The 19,717-nt window shown below is 41.8% G+C and overlaps 1 protein-coding gene across 3 annotated transcripts in view; it reads left to right on the forward strand.

Moving 5' to 3' along the window:
* RNF216 (ring finger protein 216) overlaps window positions 1-19,717 on the forward strand; it is a 171,920-nt gene that overhangs the window by 58,416 nt on the left and 93,787 nt on the right. For all 3 annotated transcript variants that reach the window (XM_079945731.1, XM_079945729.1, XM_079945730.1), the window contains exons 8-13: window positions 1,629-1,743; window positions 4,991-5,130; window positions 10,640-10,690; window positions 12,190-12,327; window positions 14,237-14,385; window positions 14,897-14,975. In XM_079945731.1, the coding sequence (XP_079801857.1) occupies window positions 1,629-1,743; window positions 4,991-5,130; window positions 10,640-10,690; window positions 12,190-12,327; window positions 14,237-14,385; window positions 14,897-14,975 (672 nt within the window). The remainder of the gene's footprint in view (window positions 1-1,628; window positions 1,744-4,990; window positions 5,131-10,639; window positions 10,691-12,189; window positions 12,328-14,236; window positions 14,386-14,896; window positions 14,976-19,717) is intronic.

Here is a 19,717-nt window from a genome sequence, read left to right on the forward strand (position 1 = left end):
GGGTTTTACCTGTAGATAAAACTTGGTATAGGTTAGCAGTTTTGCAGCTGAGTACAAACATGTGACTTTAAGATTGGTGCCTAAGGATTTGTGGGGAACACCTTGGGTAGTGGGACAGAAAGAAGAAACAGAAAGCAAGGGAGGAGGCACTGCAGCTGTGGAGGACGTTGATCCGGGTTATAGAGAGGTGGCAAGATGAATCTTGCTGTTGGCCAGCTCTTGATGGGGTTTCACTGAAATCTGAGGGCAAGGTGATGTCAAAGAGAGGAGCTTTAGTTCGGAGACTGGCCTGACTTCCTATACTAGCTTTAATTAAGGTTTGACTGGGGGCAAGTTCCTTTCTCTAAGCCTTGCTTCCCTCTACTATAAAATAAATAATACCTCCCTCAGAGGATTGTTGTGAGAATTAAATAAGTAAGGACTTGAAAGGGCCACATGTAGTGCTTAGCTTATAGGAGGCACGCACAACGAATGGTAATTCCCTTCTGATTCCCAAACTTAGGAGCTTTGAAAAGGAAGGGAGGTAGGAGGTAGATTAAGATGCAGGGGTGATCCTTAGAAATCATGAATTCTGTCTGGGAAACGCTGAACTGCCAGCATGCTGGGTGGGGCCTGTGAGACATCCAAGTAAAAGCAATTCATTGGTTGGCTGAATGGACAAAAAAGGTGGGAAATACGAACTGGAGAAGGGATTTTGAGAGTCGTCAGCATATGGAAGGTGACCTTACCAGCCTGGATGAAGTGTACCTAGAGAGACTGTCGGGTAAGAAGAGAGCCAAGGCTGCCTTGAGGACTCCCAACATGGAAAAACTAGGTAGAGCAGCAGGCAGCGAGGAAGGAGGAAGTCAGGAGAGTGGAGCAGGCAGCATTGTTCGTGCTGCTGAGAGATCCAGTGAGGTGAGGAGTTAGCCCCGCGTTAGGAAGATTAGCAAGTGGAAAGGTGGGGTAGAGGCCAGGTTAGAGGGAGTTGGCCGCTTGTGGGAGGCGAGGTGATGGAATGATGTACAGATTGCTCTTTTGATGAGTTTGGCTACAAAGAAGAGGAAGAAGAAAAGGGCTGGTAGCTGGAAGAGGAAGGAGGTCAGGGAATGAAAGGGTTTCTTTTTTTTTAAGATGGCAGAGACTTGAGCACCTTTAAATGCCTATTGGAAAGATGTAAAAAGGGGGAGAAGCTAAAGGAATGGAAGAAAAGGGATTATCACTGGCATAAGAATTTTGCACTCCCGTGTTCAGTACAAAGTGGGGATGTGCGTGAAAGCAACGAGAATGTGGGGGAAGTGGAGGAGGGAGTGTTGACCAGGGAAACACCATGTAAGATGCTGCCTGTAAAATATAACTTGCAACCATTTGTTACGTGATTTAACCTGTGTTTATTTAAGGACAGCTTCAGTAGTTTCTGTTTTCTTGTGCACCTTTATCAGTAAGCATTTGGTTCTACCATTATAGCAGTTGTTGAAAGAGAAAATGAAAACAATAAAATGCTACCTGTTTATTTTGCTGCTGCCTTTTCTGGTAAGCCATGTAGGGAAGATAGCTGTGAGTCACAACGAGATTTAGGGATTGCCGATGTTTCATGTACTTTTTTTGTCCCATTTACAGCAGTAACCTTTCCCTTTCTCAATTTTTAGGCCTTTTCTGATGCCATTAAAAAATGGCAGGAGCTATCGCCAGAAACCAGTGGAAAAAGAAAAAAGAGAAAAGAAATGAATCAGTATTCTTACATAGATTTCAAATTTGAACAAGGTAATGGCCAAATGTGAGTGTTGCTGATGGTGTTTGCAGAGCCGTCTGCTCCCACACAGCCTGTAAGGGGAGTCGTGGTGTGGCTGCTTAGAAGTGCCCTGTTACAGCAGTCTGAGGAGTGTCACTGACATGACTGCTCTGATGGCACATTGGTGTTTTTAGAAAGTGGCTAGTTTGTCATCTTTCTGTTTAGGATACACCATGACAGGAAAATTGTGTGTAGTGTTAGATTCACATGTGGAAAAGTGTTTGGGGACATTCTTCAGCTTGGGGGGAAAAGAGGTCTTGAAGGTTTGACAAGAATTAACCTTTCACTACATAGTAAAAGCTAGACCAGTGATTGATTGCTTACTGCAGAGGAGTCACTTACACACCTGAGAGAGAGTAGCTTCTACACAGAAAAAAACCAAACAGCTCTTAAACTGCCCCTTAAGCTGTTTATTTAAAATTCTGTTATTCATATTGATGAAGTAACTGCTGAAAGCTCTTTCAGAGAGGTTATTTCAGGTCTAACTCCCCACCCCCCGCCAAGGTAAACTTGCTGAATTTTGCAACAAATTTGATCTTAGTTGCTTGTGTCTAAGAAAAGAGTCCACTTCAACTTTTCCTGTAGATTATGTCATAAATAAGAATATTTCCCTTTTCTTTTCTCCTATGTGTCTTTCCGTTACAACTGTAATTAATTTCATGACTTGACTTCAGGTGTGACTAAATGAAAAATCCATGAGATAGTTATAGAGTTGGAAAGTATTTGAATTTTTGAACTCTTCAGGATCTAAAAGAAAACGTCCTAGGCTCTGACTTCTAAGTTCACCAAGCTACTCTGTGAAGCAGTGCTCTCCTGACATGACATTCTCACAGATCTGTGGCAGAATGGAAGTGGGGACTGTGTATAGGTGGTTTTTCATTCAGCTGAATTCATCCACAGTTTACTAGGCATCCCTAATACATAGTCATTTAGTATTTGTTTCTGACTTTCAGTGGTAGAGAAAAGAAAGTACCACTTCACAAGATGATCTACTCCTTTGTTGGTCAGCTATGTCTTTTAGAAAGTTATTCCTTTATATCAAGCCAAAAATGTACCTTCCTGGGACTTCCCTGGTGGCGCAGTGGTTAAGAATCATCTGCCAATGCAGGAGACATGGGTTTGATCCCTGGTCCGGGAAGATCCTGCATGCCACAGAGCTACTAAACAGGTGCGTCACAACTACTGAGCCTGCGCTCTAGAGCCCATGAGCCACAACTGCTGAGCCCACGTGCCACAACTACTGAAGCCCACATACCTAGAGTCCATGCTCCGCAACAAGAGAAGCCACCTCAATGAGAAGTCCACGCACCACAACAAAGAGTAGCCCCCACTCACTGCAGCTAGAGAAAGCCTGCGCGCAGCGACGAAGACCCAACACAGCCATAAATAAATAATTAATTTGAAAAGTAAAGTCGCTCTGAAAAAAATTAAATACTTAGATGTGAATCTAACAATACATGTACAGGACTTATGATGAAAACTACAAAACAATGAAGAAAGAAATCAAAGAAAATATAAATAAACGGAGAAACATACTGTGTTCATGGATTGGAAGACTCAGTGAAGATGTAAATCCTCCCCAAATTGGTACCATGCTTAATGTAATTTCTGTCAAAATCCCAGCAAGATTTTTTTGTAGATACAGGCAAGGTATCCTAAAATTATCCTAAAATTTATATGGAAAGGCAGGGTACTAGAATAGCTAAAATGATTTCTTTTTTTAAATAAATTTATTTATTTATCAGTAGTTTTGGCTCGAGGGCTCTAGAGCATAGGCCCAGTAGTGTGGCATACGGGCTTAGTTGCTCCGCAGCATGTGGGATCTTTCCAGACCAGGGCTCGAACCCATGTCCCCTGCATTGACAGGCAGATTCTTAACCACTCCGCCACCAGAGAAGTCCCAGTGATTTTTAAAAAGAAAAATAAAGTGGAAGAAATCAGTCTACTGGATTTCAAGACTTACTACGTAGCTACAGTGATTAAGACTAGGTGGTCTTGGGACTTCCCTGGTGGTCCAGTGGTTAAAAATCCACCTTCCAATGCAGGGGACCACGGGTTCAATCCCTGCTCGGGGAACTAAGATCCCACATGCCGCAGGGCAACTAAGTACGAGCGCTGTAACGAAAGATCCTGCATGCCGCAACAAAGATCCCATGTGCTGCAGCTAAGACCCAATGCAGCCAAAAAAATTAAATAAAATAAATAAATACTGTTTAAAAAGAAAACCAGGTGGGCTTGGCAGAAATATAGACAGATAGATGGAACAGAATAGAGAACCAAAAACTGGTTTTCTAAATAATGAAAAAAAATGTTTTAATTTTAAAAACTAGTGAGAGTTAAAAAAAAAAAAAAACTAGAGTGAACAAGAGAAAAGAGAGGAAAAATAAAGTGTATCAATGTATAGTAAATATTGATAAAATCAAGAGATTATCAAAAAGGTTTTTTGAGTAAATAGAAAATCTGGATGGAATAGACAGTTTTCTAGAAAATGTACATTACCAAATCAACCAAAGAAATACAAAAACTAAATCAGACCAACTGCAAGATTTGACACTTGTCATTTTGTTAGCTTTTATTCTAAGTATTATTTATTGTAAATCTAGGTACTGCTCTTTTCTGTCTTTGAAATTTTCAAAATAAAAAAAATTTTTAAACATGCATGAAACACATGTGCATCTACCAGAATGGCTCGAATTAAAAACTGATGTCATCAGGTGCTGAGGACAATGTGGAGTGATTGAAACTCACATACATTGCCGGTGGGGGGAGAGTGTAAATTGGAACAGACACTTTGGAAAAGTAGCACTGTTTTCTAAGCTGATCCAGCAATTTTACTCCTTCACGTATTCTCAGCTGAGTTGCAGGCATATGTATAGCAGCCCTGGTCATAATAACCCAAAACTGTAAACCTGCCTGTCCTCAGTAGTGAATGCACAGTAAATTGTGGTATATTCACACAGTGCAGTACTGACAGGCTAGGAGAGACCTTCCAGCTGGATTATAATAAGCAGGAGCGAGGGAGGGGTGGAGAGGAAGAAAGTCGGGGAGTGTGTGGAATGTTAGGGAATGGTAAGGAGCCCAGTTTTCCCAAAGAGAATGTGTTATGGGAAAGTCACTAAACGTCCTCTGTAGGACCAGGCCACAGAGGACTGGGATGGCTGCCTGGATTCCTAGCAGAACAGTTGTCTGCATGACTTTGCATTGTCATTTATCTTCTAGGTGACAAAAAAATAGAAAAGAGGATGTTCTTTCTGGAAAATAAGCGGCGACATTGTAGGTCTTATGACCGGCGTGCTCTCCTTCCAGCTGTGCAGCAAGAGCAGGAGTTCTATGAGCAGAAAATCAAAGAGATGGCAGAGGTAGGAAGATGTGTTTGGAATGTGTTTCTGGGATTCTGGTTTGCTGTTAGGGCATAGTATAAAACTGTCTTGTAAGATTTGCCTTTTCTTTCAAGTGGTTCATTTGAATAAACTATAAAACTTTTAAAAGGAAAACAAAACTAGGTTTTGTAATGATACTGACTGAAGTTCACAGTTTCATAAATCAGATTTATGTTAGAGAATTTTAATTGGAGCTTAGTAAACACATCTGTTTCACCTCCTTCACCCTCTAATGGTGGAAATTAGAGGAAATGGAGGAAAAAACAGAGAGATTCCATTTAGCTCTTTAATTCTTCCAAATATACTATCAAATGTGCAAGTCAACTGGAATATACATATGTTGGCTATTTAATACAAACAAACCTCGGAGATATTGCAGGTTCAGTTCCAGACCACCGCAATAAAGTGAATATTGCAATAAAGCTAGTCATATGAATTTTTTGGTTTCCCAATGCATAGAAAAGTTATGTTTACACTACACTGTAGTCTAGTAAGTATGCAATAGCATTATGTCTAAAAAAAATGTCCATGCCTTAATTAAGATATACTTTTATTGCTAAAAAATGCTAACCATCATCTGTGCTTTCAGCGAGTCATAATCGTTTTGCTGGTGAGGGGTCTTGCCTCAGTGTTGGTGGCTGCAGACTGATCAGAGTGGTGCTTGCTGAAGGCTGGGGTGGCTGTCCAGATTTCTTAAATGTGACAATAATGAAGTTTGCTGAATTGATCGATTCTTGCTTTCATGAATGATTTCTCTGTAGCATGCAGTGCTGTTTGATAGCATTTTACCCACAGTAGAACTTCTTTCAAAATTGGAGTCAGTCCCCTCAAATCCTGCTGCTGCTGCCTTATCAACTAAGTTTATGTGATTTTCTAAATCCTTTGTTGTCATTTCAACAATCTTCATAGTATCTTCACCAGTAGTTTCCATCTCAAGAAACCGCTTTCTTTGCTTATCAATGAAAAGCAACTCCTTGCCTGTTAAGGCTTTATTATGAGATTGCAACAATTCAGTTCTAATTCTAGGTCTCGTGCTGTTTCTGCCACATCTGCAATTAATTTCTCCATTGAAGTCATCCACACGTATTGGGATCAGCTTCTTCCAAACTCCTGTTAGTGTTGGTATTTTGACATCTTCCCATAAATTATGAATATTCCTCTTTGCATGTAGAATGGTGAATCCTTTCCAGAAGTTTTCAGTTGACTTTGCCCCAGATCCATCAGAGGAATCACTATGGCAGCTATAAGCCTTACAAAATGTATTTCTTAAATAATAAGTCTTGCAAGTCAAAAATTACTCCTTGATCCATGGGCTGCAGAATGAATGTTTTGTTAGCAGGCATGGAAACATTAATCTCGTTCATCTCCGTTAGAGCTCTTAGGTGACCAGGAGCATTTCAGTGAGCAGTAAAGGAATATTTTGAAAGGAATCTTTTTCTGAGCAGTAGTTCTCAACAACGAGCTTAAAATATTCAGTAAACCATGTTATAAACAGATATACTGTCATCCAGGCTTTGTTATTCCATTTATAGAGCACAGGCAGAGTAGATTTAGCCTAATTCTTAAGGGCCCTAGGATTTTTGGAATGGTAAAAGGAGCACTGGCTTCAGCTTCAAGTCATCAGGTGCATTAACCCCTAACAAGAGAGTCAGCCTGTCCTTTGAAGCCAGGCATTGACTTCTCCTCTCTAGCAGTGAAAGTCCTAGATGACATCTTCTTTCAATATAAGGCTGTTTTGTCTACATTTGAAAATCTGTTGTTTAGTGTGGCCACCTTTGGTTAATTACCTTAGCTGGATCTTCTGGATAACTTGCTGCAGCTTCTACGTCAGCATCTGCTGCTTCACCTTGCACGTTTATGTTATGGAGATGGCTTCTTTCCTTAAACCTCAGGAATCAACCTCAGCCTGCTTCAGACTTCTGCAGTTTCCTCACCTTTCTCAGCCTTCATAGAATTGAAGAGAGTTAGGGCCTTGCTTTGGATTAGGCTTTGGCTTAAGGAAATATTGTGGCTGGTTTGATCATCTGTTCAGACCACTGAATCTTTCTCCATATCAGCAGTAAGGCTGTTTCACTTTCTTATCATTGTGTGTTCATTGGGGTAGCAGTTTTAATCTCCTTCAAAAATTTTTCCTTTGCATTCACAACTTGGCCAACTGTTTGGTGCCTAGCTTTTGGCCTATCTCGACTTTTGACATGTCTTCCTCACTAAGCTTAAATTGTTTCTAGCTTTTGATTTAAAGTGAGATGGGCCACTCTTCCTTTCATTTGAATGCTTAGAGGCCATTGTAGGGTTATTAATTAGCCTAATTTCAACATTGTTGTGTCTCAAGGAATAGGGAAGCGGGAGAAGAGGGAGAAGGATGGGGAATGGCCAGTCAGTGGAACAGTCCGAACACACATGACATTTATCGATTAAGTTCACTGTCTTATATGGGTGCAGTTCATGGCACCCCAAAACAGTTGCAATGGTAACATCAAAGATCACTGATCACCATAACAAATACAGTAATAATAATAACGAAAAAGTTTGAAATACTGCGAGAATTGCCAAAATGTGACCAGAGACATGAAGTAAGCAAATGCTGTTGGAAAAATGGCACTGATAGACTTGCTTGATGCAGGGTTACCACAAACCTTCAGTTTGTTTTAAAAAAAAAAAAGGTACTATCTGCAAAGTGCAGTAAAATGAAGTGTGCCTATATGTGTTTTCTAGACCAGCAACTCTCAAGTTTGCCCCATGGGTCCCTGGGTTTCCCAAGACTTTTTAGGATGTCTGCGACGTCAGATCTCTTATCGTGATAAGACGATATTTACCTTTTTCACATTGTTGAATTTGTACTGAGGAACAAAAGTAGTGGTGCCTTAGCATGAATCAAGCCAGTGGCACCAAACTCTACTGGAAATCATTACTTTCTTCACCACCATGCACTCACATTTTAAAAAACAACAAAAAAAGCCCATGTCGTCTAAAAATGTATTTGATGCTTTGATGAAGCAGTTGAAATTATTACTTTATGAAATTTTAACCCTTGAAAACATCTTTTCAATACTCTGTATGACAAAATGGGAAGTACAGTTGTCCCTCCATATCCACAGGGGGTTGGTTCCAGGACCCCCACCACAGATACCAAAATCTATAGATGCTCAAGTCCTTTGTATAAAACGGCTTAGTATTTGCATATAACCTACACACATCCTCCCGGATACTGTAAATCATCTCCAGATTACTTACAACACTTAATACAATGTAAATGCTCTGTAAATAATTGGCAGCACACTGTAAATTCAAGTTTTTCTTTTTGGAACTTTCTAGAATTTTTTTCCCCCAAATAATTTTGATTTGAGGTTGTTGAATCTGTGGATGCAGAACCTGCATATATGGAGGGCCGAATGTATGCATAAAGTGCTTTTGCTGCATACTGGCTGACTATGATGGTTTTCTCAAGGAGAAGCATTTGTAACATCGAATTGCAAGCTGCTGAATTAGGCCCTTCTCCCTACCCGCCCCCCAAAAAAACCCCACCATTTTTACTTGAAAAAATGACTGACAGAAAAACTATGATTATTCAAAATTAGGTATTTAGCAGGAATTTTCTCAGAAATGAATGAAGTGATTATTTATGTCCAATGATAAAATTCTGGATCTCAAACAGAAATTGGACTTTTGGAGAATTGTCATCTTGATCCATCCGTCATAGAGTTACCTGTGACTGTACCTGTTACATTAAAATCTGTTAGTGTAGCTTGCAGTTCGAATAGATATTTCACCCATGCATGATTTTATCATAAACACTGGTTCACTGAATTATGTAGACCTTCCAGATGTTGGCACATTTCACAGTATAGTATCAAAACACCACATTTGCTAATATCACTGCCAGCCTCATCAGAGAAGTGTTGAAGTATTGGCAAGATGGTTGTGGTCATCTTTTTGATGTCCAAATTGTCCCTTCTTTGGCCAGTGGCGTCACCTTCAAGTTAGTTCCTCTGTCCTGGACCTAGTCATCTTTCTTTGACAGTATCCTTGCTTTCTGGCACACCTGGTGATCCAGGTTCAACTTCTGCTTTTCCTAACCTGGACCTGGAATCACCAACTTTTCCAAGATGTCATATTTTCTTTTAGTGGAAGTTCATACTAAGATTTTTATTTCAACTTTGGTTTATAGGGTTTTTTTTACTTCTTTCATTTTACGTAAGCATTTCTTTTCTCTTATGCTGAAAATCTTGGCTCTTAATTACATTACCATAATGGCTTATTTCCTTTATCCTATGTTGTATACTTAGTAGATCCCAAATAACAACCCAGTATTATTACCAATAATGTTGCTAAATACGGTCTAGGATTTATTTATAACTTAGATTAGGAATTTGAAATTAAAATATTATGAAGTTACTTGAAATAAGTGTGTGGTTATGCCATTAACTTGGTAAGCAAAGAAGTTTGTTTCTGTTTATTTTTAAGTTTTAAGGAATTGGTTTTTAATTTCTTTTTCATTTAATTCTGTTTTTCAGTTATGTAAAGTATTTTTAAAGTCAAAACTATAAAACAAGGAACATTCAGAGAGATCTAGCCTCTGTCCTGTCTGTCCTCCCCATGTCCTCTAACTCCCTCTATACATAAACCATTATTAATAGTTTTTGGGTTGTCTTTTCTTATTTTATGTAAAAGCATATATGTGTGTGTATATATATATATATTTTAAAACCTTTCTTTCTTATTAAAAGGTACACACTGTTCTACTCTAGCCTTTTTCACTTAACTGTGCTTCTTGGCAATGACTCCACAGCAATCCATGGAGATTTTTCTCTTTCCTTTTCAAAACTGCCTAGTGTCCCATTGTCTGCAGTACCAGAGTTGATTCAGTTATTCGCCTACTGAGGGACACTCAGGGTTGTTTCCAGTTTTTTGCTATTATAAATAGTGCCATGATAAATAACTTTGTGCATACATCATTTCATATTTCTGCCCCAGGGTAACTTTGGAATAGATTCCTACAAGTGCGATTGATGAATTGGAGTGTAAATACTTATGTAACTGTTATATGGTGCCAAATTCCCCTCCATGGTGGTTGTACTGTTTTGCATTCCCACCAGTAATGTACAAGAGAGCCTGTTTCCCGCTAACCTCACCAACAGAGTATGTTTTCAAGCTTGGTTTTTACCCACTCAGTTTTTTTTGTTTGCTTATGCTATGCTGTACTCTTCATAAATGTTTTATGTCAGTCTTTTATTCCTTCTATATTTTGAGTCAGATTTAAGGAAGTTTTCCCCATATATTCTAGTACTTATATCGTTTCCTTTTTCATGTGTAGTGTTCTGATGCATTTTAAATTTACTCTCAGGTAACTTTTTAAACTACTAAACTATGTAACTGAAGAGATGACTATTAATAATAGGGTTTTTTTATGTTTATGAAAGTAAATGCTAAATGGTTCGTGGCATCTTGACTAAATTTGCATCTGCGTGTATGGTTTTTTGTTCCTCAGCATGAAGACTTTTTGCTTGCCCTGCAGATGAATGAAGAACAGTATCAAAAGGTAGTTAAAATCTCACCTAATCAATTTATTCTGGGTATTTCCATTAGCTGTTTTCTCTTCTCACATTTCCTGAGCATTTTGATGACAAATTGGTTCCTGTATAACCTTTGCTGTTGATCTGCTGAGTTTGAGCTTCAGCTAAGTTACAGTCAGGTACTTAAACCATTATAGTCACTCTTGCTTCCCAATTGGATCAGATTTGGAGGGAAGATAATATTGTTAGAGTCGTGCCTCTTAAAAAACATTGCCTGGAATCCATTGGATAGACTCTTAGAGCAAAATTTAGAATTCACGTATCACTTAAAGGGTTAGAAGGAAGAGATGTGTCTAACCTCAGGCCAGATGGCTTTTGTATGATGTCAGCCATCCTCGTGTAGTGGCCTTTTCTAACATGGTAGAAATGGACTAGTGACTGGATCAGTCACTGCCCTTAATAAAAAGCGTAAGTTTTCTGGTACTCGCAGTACTTGAGATGCTGCTTTATATAGCTTCAGTAGTCACTTAAGATAAAGCTTGTGCTGAGTTGTGACCCCATCGCACTCTTGTCTTATAATAAGGAGCAAAATCCAACATTTTTTTTAAAATTTATTTTATTTATTTATTTTTGGCCGTGTTGGGTCTTTGTTGCTGCGTGCAGGCTTTCCCTACTTGTAGCGAGCGGGGGCTGCTCTTCGTTGCAGTGCATGAGCTTCTCATCGTGGTGGCTTCTCTTGTTGCAAAGCACAGGCTCTAGGCGTGCGGGCTTCAGTAGTTGTGGTGCACGGGCTCAGTAATTGTGGCTCACGGGCTCAAAGCGCAGGCTCAGTAGTTGTGGTGCACGGGCTTAGTTGCTCCGCGGCATGTGGGATCTTCCCGGACCAGGGCTCGCACCCGTGTCCCCTGCATTGGCAGGCAGATTCTTAACCACTGCACCACCAGGGAAGCCCAAAACTTTTTAAATAATATCCCTCATGCCACTTGTCTCTGACTGTTATGTTAACATCTGATTATAGATGTTACAGTTCTGCTGGTACCATGAAATTCATGAATATGATAACTTTATACAAAGGATGATACCAAAGAATACCCCCAAAAAACATGAAAATCTCACTGTCTTTAGCTACATATTAATATTTGTACTAGCATCTTAAGCTAGTTTTATACAGCAAAAACAGCTTGGGCTTCCCTGGTGGCACAGTGGTTGAGAGTCCACCTGCCGATGCAGGGGACATGGGTTCCTGCCCCGGTGTGGGAAGATCCACGGCTGGGCCCATGAGCCATGGCCGCTGAGCCTGCGCGTCCGGAGCCTGCGCTCCACTACGGGAGAGGCCACAGCAGTGAGAGGCCCGCGTACCGCAAAAAATAAAAAAAAGAAAAAAGAAAACAGCTCATCATTGTTTTATGGCTTCTAGGGATTGCTTTTCACCTCAGAATGTACTTGGAGGTGGGGGAATATGAAACATGGCTGCCCCCTCTACTTGCGTGTAGGGAATTTCATGTGTGTTTCTGGTGGCTTGCAGGATGGCCAGTTGATTGAGTGCCGCTGCTGCTACGGGGAATTTCCATTTGAGGAACTGACGCAGTGTGCAGATGCTCACTTGTTCTGCAAAGAGTGTCTCATCAGATATGCCCAAGAGGCAGTCTTTGGATCTGGAAAGGTAAGAACCATACAGTGTGTCCATACATAGGAAATATTCACAGAGTTTGAGGACACCACATTTATAGACAAGTGTAAATGCCTCATGGAAGTGCCTTTTCTGAGGTGATGTGGAACTCTGCTAAGACATGCTAATGTGTGTGATTCCTAGACAGCCTTTGATTTGTGTGATTATGTTGGTTTGAAGCACAGAAGATTTTTTTTCAGGGAATGGTTTAATTCTTCCATGCTCTCATGCCCAGCGCACTGGAGCACCAAGTTCTTCAGTTATCTTCTGTTTGAAATTAAAATGAAGGATGAACTCAAAAAGAGAATCTTGCAGGCTGTTTGAACATATGAGGCTGCAAATTAGTATTTTTTTAACAAAATTTTTAAAACATTTTATATAGTTGTATTAAAATGAATAATATTTTTAATTATTTATTATTTTTGGTTGTGTTGGGTCTTCGTTTCTGTGCGAGGGCTTTCTCCAGTTGCGGTGAGCGGGGGCCACTCTTCATCGCGGTACGCAGTGCCTCTCACTGTTGCGGCCTCTCATTGTGGAGCACAGGCTCCAGACGTGCAGGCTCAGTGGTTGTGGCTCACAGGCCCAGTTGCTCCGTGGCATGTGGGATCCTCCCAGACCAGGGCTCGAACCCATGTCCCCTGCATTGGCAGGCGGACTCTCAACCATTGTGCCACCAGGAAAGACCCATAAAATGAATAATATTTTATACAAGATTATATTTCTCTGTCCAAAGTCAGTTTCTCTTGACACCAACATACAATATGGAAAGGAGTTTTTTGTCTTAATGAACACTTAAAAACCAAAATTGCTTTTCATAAATGCCCCACCAATAATCAAACCACTTGACATCAATTATTCTAAAATCAGTTGTAATTCAGTCAAGGACTGAGTAGGCAGGGGTTTTTTTTGTTTTTTGTTTATAAATGTATTTATTTATTTTTGGCTGCATTGGGTCTTTGTTGCTGCAGCAGGCTTTCTCTAGTTGCAGCAAGTGGGAGCTACTCTTCGTTGCAGTGCGCGGGCTTCTCATTGTGGTGGCTTCTCTTGTTGCAGAGCACGGGCTGTAGGCGTGCGGGCTTCAGTAGTTGTGGCACGCGGGCTCAGTAGTTGTGGCTCACAGGCTCTAGTGCACTGGCTCAGTAGTTGTGGCGCACGGGCTTAGTTGTTCCACGGCATGTGGGATCTTCCCAGACCAGGCTCAAACCCGTGTTCCCTGCATTGGCAGGCGGATTCGTAACCATTGTGCCACCAGGGAAGTCCCCTGAGTAGCAGTTATTGAGCAGAGTAGTTGTGATTAGCAGAATATAGGCATAGTTTAAAGATATTGTAAGTTCGGTTCCAGGCCACTGCAGTAAAACAAATATCACAATAAAAAGAGTCACACAACTCTTTGATTTCCCAGTGCATGGAAAAGTTATGTTTACACTATACTGTAGCCTGTTAAGTGTGCAACAGCATTTTGACAATCCCCTTCCCTCCTACCACTCATCTCTGCCTTCCAAGAGGTTCGGAACTCCAGCCTTTCCACAGAGTGTAGAGGGAATCAACTTGCTTATCATGAGTATCTGCTTTTCAGACACTGAGCTGTGACTTTCCTCCTCTAATCTGCTAAGTGATTTATCTTTCCTCATCTACTTCCCATCTTCATATATTGTGGTTTAGGCTGATAGACGTCCTCTGGTAGAATCAAAGATGGACTTTGTGTTTTTGTTTCATGGTTTTCTTGTTCTGAGTGTGGTTTCTCAGAGAAGAGGGGACCTTTACCATCTCAGACTCTGTGTTCCAAACCACGATTTATTTGCTTCCCATTGAAAGATGCATTTAACCACTGAGGTTTTTTTGTTTCTCTGAAAACTTGGTTAAATTTTTTTTTTCCCTTTGCCTCCTGACCGTATCATTCTAGTCAGAGCTCAGCTGCATGGAAGGCAGCTGCACATGTTCATTCCCAACCAGTGAACTGGAGAAGGTGCTTCCCCAGACCATCCTGTATAAATACTATGAGCGAAAAGCAGAAGAAGAAGTTGCTGCAGCCTACGCTGATGAGCTCGTCAGGTGGGTCCTCAGAGTCAGAGTGTCACTTGTCAACTCATTCCCTGTTAGGTAGACTGCCTGGGCCCTTTCATTGGTGATGAAAATTCTGTAACAGAGCTCTATCTCCAGGTTTTCTGGCATTTCTTGCTTTTAAAAAAAGAGAATAATTGTATTCATAGAAAAATTTGCAGTTTGTATTTTTACCTACATTCCTTGGCACCTCTTAATCATCTGGCTTATAGGTACAGTCCTTGTGCGTTGGTTAGAGGAAAGATAACATGTGTAAGGAGTTCTCAGAGAGGTATGTTAAATATTGAGTGGTTTGCACTGAGGCAGAACCCAGAATGGCACCTGCATTTCCTGGTGAGAGCCAGCACAAAGCAGAGCCTCAGTCCATGTTTTAATGAAAAGTTAAGGAGCGAAAGGAGGTGTGGCTGTCCAGCTGAAAACTCCATCTCAGTATGAATAATCACATGGAACAAATCAGGCTTTAATATTCTGAATAATATTCCTTCTGCTGTTTTGATTCTAGGTGCCCCTCCTGCAGCTTTCCTGCTCTGTTGGACAGTGATGTGAAGAGGTTCAGTTGTCCCAATCCTCGCTGCCGAAAGGTAGGGAGGCAAATATTTTTTCTAGATTCGTATTTGTATTATGGACTGCCTTTGTGGCACAGATATGTGCTGGGTGTCTGCATGCTGACCCATGAGGAGGATTTGAGTGCTCTCCTTTTCATGAAAGCAAGTGAGGATTGGTTCTTTGTGAATGGCGGCTGACTTTGTTGCAGAGATGGGGGCCACTTACAGAATTTTAATCACATAGCTCTGGATCCCTGTTTTATGCCATCTGCCTAAAGGGCAGATACTGCAGTGTAAAATGTGAAGGGTTCTGTGTTTATTCCACTGTGCCAGTATTTTTCTTGCTCTTTCTCCACCCTCTTATGCTCAAATACTTCTTTTCTGTGTGTGCACATGAGCGTGCACACACTTCCTGCCACTTGAAAAGTCCAAGTGGTATTTCTTTGATTAAAGAATTGGGTGTCATGGTGGCATTTCTGTCACATGCGGTAGATGATTCACTCAGCTGTTCACATAAGGACTGATTGTGTCAGGTGAGACCAAAGCTGTCTAGTTGCCTTGCTGCTGAAAGTCTTTCTTCCCTTTAGACTCCTATGCCATGAACTAAGAATGTCTTGAAATTTGTCAACCATTTATAAGCCACTTAAGAGTTTTTAAGGAATATAATATTGGCATCCACATAGACAAGTATGTTTTAAACCATTTTCCTAAAATAGAATGATCAGAGTTGAATATTATAATATCTCCACCTTTTGGGGAGTGAAGAAATGAAAGTAGATATTGGAAAAGGAAGAAGAAACTACACTGATAGACTAAAACCTTACTCATTTTGTTTTCAACATTAACATTTCTGTGTAAAATCTGGATATTTTCTTACAATTGATGTATCCATTAGTAATTTGTCCCCACCCCAGGCTGTTGCTATAACAAATGTTTCAGTAGTCTCTGGAATCTTGGAACTAAGAAAGCAGACTCACTGACTGTCCTGTGTGCTTCCAGTGTGTTCAGCTCTAGAATGCCTGGGAAGGCAGTGCCTGAACTAAGATACAGAGAGCAAGGGAGGTAGCCAAGGGAAGAAAAGGGTGGGAGTAAAGTGAAAGTGAAGATGTGGAATGTTGTAGGTCCAAGGAGCAGTAGTATCCTGGACACTGACGTACTGGGAGTGTGAAGAGAAAGGCTTACGAGCTGGGAGGGGCCAGAGCCATGCAGGCCTTCAGCACCATTCTGAGGCAGGAGGATGGGGGAGTGAAAAAGCAGGGAGATCTGTTTGGCTGTTGAGTAATCAAGGTGAGGGATGCACATCACTGTCACCCGCCTCTGGAGTCTCCAGGAATTGCTAGTTTGAGCTAGGAATTATATTTCCTGGTATGATTCCAAATTAGACCTTGCCAATGAAAGTGCTCATATATGATTTGGAATGCCAGAGACAGTTACAGGAATGTATCAGGGTACTTATGAGTCTGAAACAGCATCCCGTGAGTATTTTGAGGATATCCAGCCTGGGATATCAGTAAAAGCCTCCTAGAGGCTCTTAAGATGCTAGGCAGAAAACCCAGATATTCTGCTTCCTCTCTGTGGGAGGAATATACTTGCCCTGCTGAACTTGGAGGGGGCCGTGTAGCTTCTTTTGGCCAATGAAATGGGTGAGAGGTCACTTGGAAAAACAGTGGTAAAATAAATGCTTAGGGGTGATGTCAGCAAGGTGGTGGAATAAGTAGCCCCAAATTCTCCTTCCCCCACAGAAACACTGATTCAACAATACATGGACCAGTTTCCTTTGTGAGAAATCTAGAAACCAGTTACAAGCCTCCTGCACTCCATACAGGGCAGTTAGCTGCATTGAGGCCTGTAGGAAAATTAGTGGAGCTCACTCCCCAGAGCCTGTCCCCCAGCACACATAGCACACATGGGAGGAAACACCTAACTCCTTGCTTCTCCTTGGGGAGGCAAAGAGCAGACTAGAACATACATCTAACATTCAGACTTCTCAGAGGGCTTACCCAAGGGGCTGGCTTATGTCTTTCCTCAATCTAAGCACCGACAGGAGGGAGCACCAGGTTTCAGATCCTCAAAAACAAAGGCAGTGGTTTGGACTAGCATACGCTCCCTCACCTTTGCCCCTTTCCTTGGCTTAGTGTAGGAGGAGCAGGAGAAAACCCCCAATTCCCAGCTTCTGGTTAGGGAGGGGAAGAGTTGGAGTGTGCGTCCAGTGTCCCAGCTTTTTGGGGTGCTGCCCAAGGGGCTGGTTTCTGTCTCACTTGACTCAGCACTGACAGGACCCTGCATACTCAAGAGACCTGGAAGCTTCTGAGGAAAAAAGAGCTGAGACGCTTATTGCTGCTACAAAGGACCCACAGTATAGCAGACAGAGGCCATTATGTCTCTGTGGCTTTTCCCTCCAGGAGAAAGGAAGAGTGGGACATATACCCAATGTTCTAGCTTTTGAGGGGGAGGGGGGAGCTCTTCAAGGGACTGGTTTCTCTCTTGTCCAACTCAGAGCACTGATGAGACCCACCATACTCTAGATGCCTGAGGTCTACTGAGAACAAAAAAGAGCTGGGCATCTTATAGCCCCTCCAGAGAACCTGCAGTACTGTAGATGGACACCAGAGCGAGCAAGAGATAACAAGCTCCTGAAAAAAAAAAGCCAGCAAAACCTCTCTGAATTGGGAATTTACACACATAGGTCCAGAGAAGGTGCATCCACAGGAGAGGTTTGAGAGTCCTCCATAATTTATAGCCCGACTGATTGGTAAAGGCTTTTCCCCGTACAGGGCCAGTCTAAAGACTGGGAGAGATGGCTGTTTTTCAAATGTATAGATCCTGACAGAGTAACAAGGCACAAGAAGAACCATGGTCTAACCAAAGGAACAAAATAAATATTCAGAAACTGTCCCTAAAGAGATTGAGGTATGTGAATTACCTGACAAAGAATCCAAATAATCATCATAAGATGCTCAATTAGGATGGACCCAGACATTTTATAATCAAATGGTCAAAAGTCAGAGACAAGGAGAATTTTTTAAACAGCAAGGGAAAAGCAACTTCTCATGTACAGTGAGTCTCCCATAAGATTCTCAGAGGAGGGCTTCCCTGGTGGCGCAATGGTTAAGAACCTGCCTGCCAACGCAGGGGACATGGGTTCGAGCCCTGATCCGGGAAGATCCCACATGCCGCGGAGCAACTAAGCCCATGCACCACAGCTACTAAGCCTGCGCTCTAGAACCTGCAAGCCCGCGTGCCTAGAGCCCGTGCTCCGCAGCAACAGAAGCCCACGTACTGCAACAAAGAGTAGCCCCCGCTCGCCGCAACTAGAGAAAGCCCGCGCGCAGACCCAATGCAGCCAAAATATAATAAATAAAATAAATAAATTTATTTAAAAAAAAGATTCTCAGAGCATATCTCAGCAGAAACCTTACAGGACAGAAGAGAGTAAGATGATATATTCATAGTGATAAAAAAGTAAAAGAAGAAACCCTGCCCATCAAGACTACTGTATCTGGCATAACTAAGTGAGGGAGGAATTAAGACCTTCCCAGATAAACAAAAGCTTAGGGGGTTCCTCACCACTAGGCCTGCCCTACAAGAAATGCTAAAGGAAGTCATTTGAGTTGAAATGAAAGGATGCTAGATAGAAACACAAAAGCACATGAAAGTATAAAGCTCACTGGTAAAGGTGGATATGTAGACAAACAGAATACTGTAACATGTGTGTATATAATCACTTTTAACTCTGGTATAGAACTTAAAAGACAAAAGTATGGAAAATATATAAAATATGTTTATGGATACACAATATAAAAAGACATAATTTGTAACATTAACAGCATGAAATGGAAGGGAAGAGTAGAGTTTTTGTATGTGATCACAGTTGTTATCAGCTGAAAATAGATTATTATAAATATACACAGAAGAAAGAAAGGAATCAAAGCATGTCACTACGAGAAATTCAGTGAAACACAAAGGAAGACAGCAAAAGAGGAAAAGAGACCGAAAAGCAACAAGACATAGAACAACAAAATTACAGTAGTAAGTTCTTCCCTGTCATTAATAACTTTAAATGTAAATGGATTAAAATTTCCAACCAAAAGACACAGAGTGACTGTGTGGATTTTTTTTTTGGCTGCGTTGGGTCTTCATTGCTGCGTGCTGGGTTTCTCTAGTTGCAGCGAGCGGGGGCTGCTCTTCATTGTGGTGTGCTGGCTTCTCATTGTGGTGGCTTCTCGTTGCGGAGCACGGGCTCTAGGCACACGGGCTTCAGTAGTTGTGGCACACGGGCTTAGTTGCTCTGTGGCGTGTGAGATCTTCCTGGACCAGGGCTCAAACCTGTGTCGCCTGCACTGGCAGGCGGATTCCTAACCACTGCGCCACCAGGGAAGCCCTGGATTTTTTATTTTTTAATCCAGCTATATACTGTCTACCAAAGACTCACTTGAAATTTAATGGCGGACTTACCTGGTGGCACAGTGGTTGAGGGTCCGCCAGCCAGTGCAGGTGACGTGGGTTCAATCCCTCATCCAGGAAGACCCCACATGCCGCAGAGCAGCTGGGCCTGTGCGCCATGGCTGCTGAGCTTGCGCTGTGGAACCCGCAAGCCATGGCTGCTGAGCCCATGTGCCACGGCTGCTGGGGCCCACTCGCCTGGACCCCATGCTCCGCAGCAGAGAGCCCACTGTGGTGAGAGGCACATGCACCGTGATGGGGAGAGGCCCCCACTTATGCAGCTGGGGAGGGCCCACCCACGAGCAAGGACCCAACACAGCCAAAAATTAATTAAT

The sequence above is a fragment of the Stenella coeruleoalba genome, assembly GCF_951394435.1.
Source record: "Stenella coeruleoalba genome assembly, chromosome: 15".
NCBI classification, from domain to species: Eukaryota; Metazoa; Chordata; class Mammalia; order Artiodactyla; family Delphinidae; genus Stenella; species Stenella coeruleoalba.